General features: G+C 34.4%; 1 protein-coding gene across 1 annotated transcript in view; it reads left to right on the top strand.

Annotated features, from left to right (window-relative positions):
• The first annotated feature begins 3,498 nt into the window (after positions 1–3,498).
• The window catches only part of LOC117178246, a 115,252-nt gene continuing 108,430 nt past the window's right edge, over positions 3,499–10,320 (top strand). The window contains exons 1-2 of the mRNA XM_033369584.1: positions 3,499–4,320; positions 9,232–9,457. Coding sequence (XP_033225475.1) covers positions 3,499–4,320; positions 9,232–9,457 — 1,048 coding nt within the window. The remainder of the gene's footprint in view (positions 4,321–9,231; positions 9,458–10,320) is intronic.

The following is a 10,320-nucleotide window of genomic DNA, read 5'->3' on the forward strand; positions in this document are numbered from 1 at the left end:
CCTAAATCTATTTATTATCTTCCACACGTTCCCCTCTGGCTTAACAATTCCCAGGGCGTGTTTTAGACCTTTCTCCTTTACCCGTTCTTTTTTTTGCACGTCAATCTAAACCGCCTCCTCATTTCTACATACTCCTCTCTCTTCGCAGTTTCATCTTTCCACTTTTTGTACTTCTTCTTCACCTTCCTTTTTGTTCTTTCACATTCCCTATACTACCACGGCCTTCCCATTCCCTTTTCTTCTTTCGAAATATCTTCTTTTGCACACACCCTCACACTTTCTCCCCCATCGACACTTCTTCCCCACCTTGCCTTCTGCCGTTCTTCCCCTTCATGCACAACCCAAATGGCTGATGATCTGATTACACCCTTCCTACTACAGAGAATCTTCTTCTCTTTTCCCATCCTTGCATATTCATGACTTCATAATCTGACAGCGATATCCCTGTCTAACTGAAATATGTGCATTCCCCCTCTTCGTTCCCTGTTACCATACCATTCGCCACCGCTTAGTATCTATTATTCATCGTGTCCCTTAAAATCCTCCGTCTTTATTTATTATCTTATCTTTTGATTTCCTTTCTAATCTCTACTTTTCCCTATAAATGCACCCTCCCTCTCCATTCTCGCATTAAAGTCATTTGCTCCCCAGTACCACCATACCCTCCTCTTTTTCACTTAGTAAGCCTTCTACCCTTTTTTAATCCTTTTCATCGCATTCTTATTGTAAACTGACACAAACTTATACGTTACCCCTTCTATCTTTACTGCCCTTATTTCCATTCTAGCTCTTCCTTTCTACATCACTCTGACCGCCTCCTGGAGCCTTCACCTATACAGACTTGGCAGCTTAGGTTCTATCTAGCCATGTCTCTACCAGTCCCATAACATCAAATACTTGGACATACCTCGAGAAATCCTCATCTTTCTTCTTTACCCCTGGTATGTTCCAGTAGAGCACCTTCATTACTCCTCCACCCTGCTTTGCCCCCACTTCTCTACTTACTATAATACAAAGTCGTCTGCACTTCCTTCAACATCTCTTTCTCTTCGACCCACACCCACATTTTTCCATTTACTTTTATTTTCCAATGTCCTTCCTTCGCCGCTCTTCCTTCACTCCTCTCTCTCCAACGTCTGTCGTTCAGAATTCTCTGCACCTAACTTTCCTTACTCGTTAAATCGTGATCGATGAAACCCTTTTTTATCCTGTATGCTATTTTTATTTAGCATTACCTCCAAATTCTCTTCTTAGCTCTCCAATTCTACAACCGCCAATTCCTTTTTCTTTCTCCCCTCCAGTCTAACTTTCCCTATCTTTCCTTTCACCCACCTTATGCTCTGCAGTAGCGCTTCCACACCCTCCCTTTCTTACCTGATTTTTAGATTTAACCTTCTTATTGCAATATTATTTCTCCTGTCTGCCTTCTCTTTTCTCTCCATTCTCAACTACAGTGCCCTTGTCCTTTCCCTGTCCGCCTCTTCTTTTTATATTTTTACGCTTTCCCACTTTTTTCTATAATATTCAGACTTAAAGCGTTAAAACTTAAACAATTCCTAAATTTGGATCTTAAAAATAAGGTGTTAAAAAATATTAATTTTCAAATTGTGCATAATGATCTATAAAAATAGCAGCTCATAGGAGATAGAATTAATCAGTCGTAAATTATTATATATATTTAATTTATAAAAATATGTTTCAGAGAATGATAAAAAATGAAAGAACTTTCAAACTGCTTTGACTATGTTGTTTTAAAATGTTCCGAATTGGGGACTGGTCGGGGGCTGATTGGATTTTTTTTTCTCAAAACTCCTGGTAAGATTCTGGTTTAGGACTATTGGGGCTATTCAAAAACAATTTAATTTGTTGGGGTTAGGGGTCTGCTTGTTTTCTTGTAAACATTTCTAGGTGGTTTCTAATCAAAATATGGGTTGCTCTCTGTTTCAGGCTATTTTATTTAATTATTCTATTCTTTTATTCTATGTCGGCTATTTTAAAAATCAAATACACCATAAGCGATTTATTTACATAAAACTAAGTGTCGAATAGAGGACAATAAAACTGTGTTCACTTTGAAAGGCTCTATAATTGAGGCAAAAATAGAATTAAAATAAAGCTTTTTCCAGTTATGCAGATAGTTTTGTCTTATTTCATTTATTGTGAGTCAATTTTCATGTAAACGATGCCGAGAAAAATATATTGATCTAAAACTAAAATTTCGAAAAAAATTGCACTAAAAATCACTGTTGCAATGGCTCAACCTAAACTATATTATATATAATTAATTGCCAGTTTCTCTGAATAAGAAATTTAAATAACTTATGAGTAACTTGCAGAAGTTTGTGGAAACGTATGCCTTCTTTAAAGGGAAAATCAGTTAATAGTATTTTATTGTAACGTAAATGAAAAGTTTTTTCCCTTGGTTGACGACCAAGAAAAATATTGGTACGGAAAGTTACTTATCTATTAAGTGCGCATGCGCGTTCATGGTGTCGATTCGTAAAACATAGGTGTTTCTAAGTGCGCGTGCGCCATTATCATTTTTGCATAGTCTGTCGGATCGAAGCATTTTGCATATCATGCAAAATCATGGAAATCCTCAATTTCGAGGTGGATGTTGCAAAAAGTAGAAAATCTATTCAATTATAAGGTATATTGTAATTTGTCTTGATAATATATGAAGTGAAGCATGAATTAGGTTATTAGCCTAGTGACACTAAGGAGATCAAATAAGGCTATGACTAGAATTACAGAATTTTCTGTAAAACTGACCCGGTCAAGTATAGCGCTAGGGCTAGTATAATGCAAATTTCAGTAACTCTAGTCCTGAATGAGGTGGACAGGGGTTAGTTTAGTCGCATATTCTGTAACGATAGACAATTAATATAAACAATTACTTAGTTTAGTCGCATATTCGGTAACGATAGACAATTAATATAAACAATTACATTTTCTGTGAAGTATTCTTTCTAAACACTTTATGTTACTTTTCTTATGACTGAGCAACTTAGCCCCACATTGTACGGTAAATACACTTACACTTCAAGAGATTATAAGTAGTTGTTTATGAATTAAATGTATACCTGTGCTTTATTGTATGAAAGAGAGTTAGATTTAAGTGATATATTTGCAGCATCAGTACCTAATTTAAATTTCTTCTCGCACTTTACTGTCAAAAACTGAAGATAAAAACGAACTGATTGACTTAATTTAACAGTTAGGCCATTATTTTTATTAATTTTCGTAGAATTTCATCTCATTCTTCTCTTTATTTTAAAATAATGATTTAGAATGTACCAGTAACCAACAATTTTTAAATGACTGATTTTTTTGCACTTTCTCAACATTTTAAAAGAGTTCTGAAGCTCACGATATTAAACCGTCACCCATTAGATATTTTTAATTTGTTACATACCGTATTGACTAACTGTTTGCATCATTTTGATACCCTAGATGATACTCAACATGAATTCTTCAATGTTCACCTGTGATCTCTGAATGGGTGGAACGTGCTCGTGTCGAGGTCGAGGGAGCCAGGTCAATGCTGGCTCAATCCTGGATCGTGTGATCAGCCAGGCCAGCAATGAAGATCAGTGTCTTCTCTATCGACTCGCTAATTACAAAAAAGGAGGCGAGCTGATAGAGTCCTATAATCAAGGAGGCCAGCAAGAAGTTGAAAGAGTCATCAGCGAGCAGTTTGGAATTTTGATGTACTCAGGTGGCAAGGGTCAGGTGATAAATCGGGCTGAGTATCTAAGATGGAAATTTAGAGACCTCGAACAAGTCATTTTGCCAATAGAAGCATCCTTGTCAAGATTCGACCCTCTTTCCAAATGGAATGACCACGAAGCCTGCTGGCAGATGCAGTACAGAGGATCATTGGGAGAGAGTTTGCTTCACGTTTTGATTATTTGTGATACAAGAGCTCATACGAGAATAGCTCGCACTTTGCTCAAGTGCTTTCCAAGGTTGGCTATTGATGTTGTTGAAGGCGAGGAATATTTGGGAGCTAGTGCTCTTCATCTGGCGATTGCTTATAACAATAATGAGTTGGTCCAAGATTTGGTGGAAGCTGGGGCTATAGTGAATCAGAGGGCTACTGGAAGCTTCTTCCTACCCAGAGATCAACAAAGACTTCGACCTGCCAAGACCACTGATTATGAAGGACTGGCCTATTTGGGCGAGTATCCTTTGGCCTGGGCTGCATGCTGTGCTAATGAGAGCGTTTATAATCTTCTACTCGACTCTGGAGCTGATCCCGATGAACAGGATTCCTTTGGAAATATGATTTTGCACATGGTGGTCGTCTGTGATAAGCTGGTATGTTGATTTATTCAATATTATTAATGTTACTTATTACAGACTTTACACTTTCCCCCTATACCCTTCTTTCCCCCTTTTTCAAAGAATGTCTCCTCTTCCCTTGTTATCAAAAAACTTCCATCTTTTGTTTTATTTCCGCTTAAATGCAAACTCACTTAATTGAACCCAATAATAAAATACAAAAATTTGTGGTTGAAGGTTAATTTATTTTATTCCTTCCTGGATGAAAGTTCAACTGTTTTGTTTGCAGGTTTAATTTTCGGTTGAAAATTTATATTATCGGATTAAAAATTCAAATGTTTTGAGAGCAGTTTAGGCTGTCAAGTCTGTTATTGTAGAAAACGAGTTCATTTAATATTATCGGATTGTTGCAGATTTACAAGAAATTGAAGTGTTGTCCAAAAGATGTTAAATAATGAATATATTTTTAATTTTCAGATTTCTAAAGAAAACAACATAACGTTTTATATCAACGTTTATGACATCTGTCTATAATTAGAAGCATATATAAGACTGAAGAAGAGAATTCAGAAATTATTTTTATTTCATATAATACTTCTAGAGGAATCCGCCTTACATTATTTGATTATTTACAATAGATAATCTTAAGTAACTGAAAGTCTTGAAAAACTGAAATATTGTATTTAATTAATGTGTAAGAATCAAAAGTCATCTTTTAACCTGAAAATATAAACGCCTCCTCTTTACTTTTACTTCTTATCTAAATGAAACATTTTTGTGGTATGTTTATACATCAGCATACAATTTTGAAGTTTCATGAATAATGTCTGTTAAAAAAACATTATTTCTGTATTATTTGTGAATATTTTAAGATTTTTAATGTTTAATTACATTTTACAATAGTGGGCAACCGACAGTAGACAATCGTAAAATTGTCAAAAATTTTAATAATAGATTTAGTGCTTTCACGATGATTCGTTTTTATAAAAACAGATATTTCGGCTTCCAATCGTGTAAAAACGTGACTTTTGCCGACGCTTCTTGAACATTCCAGTTCACTTTTTCAGGGCTGACCTTCGAACTTCGTCAGCCTTGAAGAAGTGAACTGCAATATTGACGAAACGTCGGTGAAATTCATAGTGACAAATTTGGTTGGCAATATTGAAAGTTCTGCGACGTTCTCGCAGTTCGTTTATTCGTGAAGAATTAGAGTTTTTAAAAATAATTATTCAAAGCATATTGTAAACCTTTAGTTATTTTAAAGCCCAAAAAATTGATTTTTTAAGGAGTCACTTGGAAAAGAGATCATTTTTAAGGACTAAGGAATGTAGAAATTTCGCGTTTTTCTGTCGCTTAATGATAAATTTTAATTATTTTACATTGAATACATGGTTACTTATGTTTTTATATTTTCATATTCTGTTATGTCTTGAAGCGATAGTAAGAATCGTATTCTTGACAAAGTTTAATAAAAAACTTTCAACGCGGCTTATTGACAAATTTTTAAAATATTTTTTCCGAAGCTGTTCAAGATGGTTTCTCCTATTCATAATATTATGCAATTTGTCCAAAGATTTAAATAAATAAACATTTCAATAAATAAATAGCCACACAGACAAGTTTGAAAAAATTTCAATCATCTATGTCGACAATGGCCAAAAGACGCTTCTTACAGCTTTGGCAAATTAATACAAATGGTTTATCTCACCTATTTCATTAGAATAATTTAAAAAATTCCGAACTCCCATTGTAAATCACTTCCGTTGAGTATGGCGATTGCTAAAAAGTTTTCTATTTTTGAGCATGAGATCTTCAAATTAAAAAATTTTTCAAATGGGTCAAAATATATATGTTTTTTATTTAGTCTAACTTTGGAGGGTATGCAAACATATTACGTATATATAATTAAGGGATCAGAGAATCTGTTTGTGGTGGAATTGCCATATTGGAAAAAAGACAGGACGAAAAACCAGTGGGTCAGATTTTGAAATAATTTTTCAAATCCCTAGCTCTGAAATATTCAACCCTCTTCTTTAAACATCATCTCTTTCAACTCAATATATCGCATATCTGTGAATTTCAAATAATTAAAAAATGTTGGTAATGCTATTTCGCATTTTTCATTTTAAGTTTGTTGTTTTGATATAGGTGGATGCCAGGAAATTTTGCTTATTTTTTATTTATAATTTTAAAACAAAATTTAAAAAATTTTAAACTTTAAAAATTTGTATGCTTTACAGGTAATTTACTTATATATTTAAAAGAAATTATATTAATAGAAGAAAAAGGAGAAAATTACTGGGACTTAACATGTTGAAGTCTTTGACAATCACCCACAATTATAAGAATCATTCTGGATACCTCTTCCCCAATTTTATCAACTATTTTGGGAAAACGCAATGAAAAAATTAGTTTAGCCTTCTTTGGTATAAATAAACTCATCGAAGGCAGATATTCCTTTAATTCTAATGCGCCTTGGCTTTTGAAATGATATATATATATATATATATATATATATATATATCAGAGCAGAGGCTTTGTTGATTTTTATTTGTTTTAATAAGTATAAAATTTTAATTTTGTCACTTTTAAAAGTTTAAAACTGGGCCTAAATATTCCCAATCTTTATTAAAAATTGGGAGCTATAGTTCTTAAAATACAATGTAACTTGAAAGTGTGCTGGAAATGAACACGAAAAGTTACGGACCAACTTAGTTCAGATGAGTTTTCACCTTGCCCGGTTAGTTTCACTTTAAGGTTTAACAAAACCTAATATCTAGAGCTGCATCTTCATCTTGTTACACATTTTACAAGCGAAATGTTTTTATATGTGTGTATGCTACAGCTAAATGAAGTTTTAAAAAATTTGATTTTATTATTTTATCAAGACGTATATTCAAGATTTTAAGAATTTCAAGGATTTCTCTCAACAGATTTTAAGTGGTTTTACAGAATTACTAGAAAGTTCAAACAAATTTTCATCTGGACCACGGACAAAACTTATAAAAAAAGGCCTTTCAGTTAAATTGAATAAAACATTGGTATTCTGATGCTTTAAAAGTTCTACTCCTTAGAAATTATGTGAGTATAGTATGTTATTTAGCTTCCAAGGAAAAAAATTCATTGCGTTTAAAATATTAAACTTTTTCCAAAATGTGTGAATATAATCCACTAAGAAAAAAAACATTTTTTGTACATTTTCAAAAAATTCTAAATTAAGCAACTATTTTCTTATAAATTTATCATTTTTTTATTATTGTTCACTAGTAAAACTAAACGAATATAAAACTTGCCATATATTTCTACACAAAAATACATTTTTCCTAATATTCAAATTCAAAAATCGAACTGAAGATATTAACCGACTTCAAATTTTATTTTTTACTTTTTTCGGATACTAACCAACACATTTTTTCACTGGACTGGGAAGATTTTAACAGTGTTAGCATTTTTACTCTGCATTACTTTATTGTGGATTTTCTACACCTCAAATAAAAATCCAAAAAACTTTTAGATTTGGCTAACAATTTTTAACTCGTTTTCTTCAGAAATGTTGAGGTTTTAAAAGGTTTTTTTACATTTTTATCAGAGAAGGTATTAGATTTGTGTAAAATTTGACCCTCTCAGTTTTTGTCAAATATCCACGTTTTGAGACCCTCTGAAACCGAAAAACAGGTTTTTACGAATCTGTCTGTTTTTCTGGCTCTGTGTGTATGTATGTCTGTCTGTGAACATGATAACTTTTGAAAAAATTAATCTATCAGATTGCCCTTTGCTACCCTCGTTTAGTGTCCTAAACTAAAGGTGAAGTTCGTTAGCCAGCCATTTTGGATGAAAATTCAAAAAGTGGGCGCATTTTGAATATTTTTGAGTCAAGAGCAGAAAAACTTTGATTTTTGAAAGCCCTAAAAGATTATGATAACAACTTTTTCACAACTTGTGAGCTTAATGCATTATAATTTCAATCTTTTCAGTTGAATTCAAGTAACTACGCAGGTGATTACAATGATTCCAGTTATTTCAAGTAAATGAAAATGCTTCAAATGATTGCAATTACTACATGCACAGTGACTGAAACTTGCATAAGGATTGCAATTAGTTTAGGTGATTCCTGAAGAATTAAGGGTGCCTGAAGGTGAATGCATGTGAATTAATGTGATTGTAGGTAATTCCAAACTGAATGCATAGTAATTTCAGTCTTTTTAGCAGGCAAATACGGATTATTATAACTGCAAGTGAATTTAGGGTATTATTTTAGATAAATGGAACATTAATCTAAAGCGATTAAAGCTGAATTCAGTGTAATAATAGGTGATTGCAAATTGATCAGCGTTAAGGTAAATAAAGTGATCATAGTCTGACCCCAGCCTGAATTCAAAGTGATTGCTGTCATGACAAGTGACTTCAGGTAAAATTTAGGGTGTTATTTTCACGCCTTCATTTCATTCCACTCCACGTCGCGTCTAGGCACTATACACTTGTACAGTATATGCAGTGGGATTCCGGGGCCGTTTCGAAGTAGAAAAGCGAACGGATCTTTCTTTCCATCTCCGCAAGTTAGAAAAAGAGGTCCGTTTAATTTTCGACTTTCGACGCGGCCCCGGAGTCTCACTCCTGGAGATATACAGCGACCAAATGGGACGTAGCGCTGTGCTCCGCATTCACGTGATTTGGAGTTGTGTGGTCATTTCAGGTAATTATAGGTGATTGCAGGTAATTACAAGATGAATAAATAGAGATTGTGGTCATTCGCGGAGAATTCAATGTAAATTCAGAGTGGTTAAAGGTGAATGCATAGTGATTGTTGTCATTTGAAGTGACTGCAGGTGAATTAGCGGCAATGCATGTGATTGCATTACCCGCCGAAAGGGGGCATATTATTTTTTAATTTTAGTTCTTCCTAGCGAAATCTATGTGGATAAAGATAATTTTTTATGAATTTTTCAGGATATGTTCGGATATGCTTTACGACATCCGAAGCTACCTGCTCGCAATGGAATCGTGAATAGTGCTGGCCTAACTCCACTGACACTGGCATGCCAGTTGGGACGTGCTGAAGTGTTTCGTGAGATGCTGGAGCTTTCTGCTCGAGAGTTCTGGAGATACAGTAATATCACTTGCTCAGCATATCCGCTCAACGCACTCGACACGCTGCTGCCTGATGGAAGGACGAGTACGTCGTAAAAGAACTTAATTCAATTATACGACCACGAAACCGCGAACCCCTATGCATCCAAGAGTAACGTAGATCGAGCAAGTATTGCCCCTTTTATTTCTTCTCTTTAACAGGGCAATGATTAAACTCGTCAAGACCACGTGTGTATGTGCGACCACCACACTTCTTTCAAAGTCTGTCACACAGAAATTCAAAGCCAAATTTTTATTTTATTAACGTGTGAATTGCGAATTCTCCTTCCTTGGCTCTTGTCAGTGGGAATTTCGCCCACGAAATACGATAAAGTTGGAAAATAAATTAAAGATGAGGCGAAATAAAGAGGCAGAATAATCATTTTAAAATAACGTATACTGTCAACATATTGTTGATATTGGTTTTACATGCAACACCTTTCAAAGAAAAACTTCTTTTGGGATAGGAGTCAATTGAAAAAACAATCGAACGTACGAACGGAAGTCTCTGTCTCGCTTTTACAATGATAATTTCTATACCTTCTCTATATAATCGCGTCTGCCTTATGTGCGGAGATTCGCAATTGCTCTAAAGAATCCTCTTCGATATCCCCACTATTCCCACGTCAAGCAAAGCATGCATATGCTCTCTCTCTCTTTCTCTACACTCCCTTACCATGAGATCTCCCCACTACTCCAACATTATGCAAGTTCCTTTGCACTCATGTGCATCCTCAATGTATTAGGCTAATTTGTACCATGCCAAGCGCACCTGAATATTTTCTTCTGCTTTGTGGTCCCATTACCACATTATTATTATTATTATTTATCAGCATTTGGAACTCGAAAGTTCATTGCCTCATCTACCCGAGACCGCCACGCGTCTCTATCCTGTGCATCATCCATCCA

The sequence above is a fragment of the Belonocnema kinseyi genome, chromosome 8, assembly GCF_010883055.1.
Source record: "Belonocnema kinseyi isolate 2016_QV_RU_SX_M_011 chromosome 8, B_treatae_v1, whole genome shotgun sequence".
Lineage (NCBI taxonomy): Eukaryota > Metazoa > Arthropoda > Insecta > Hymenoptera > Cynipidae > Belonocnema > Belonocnema kinseyi.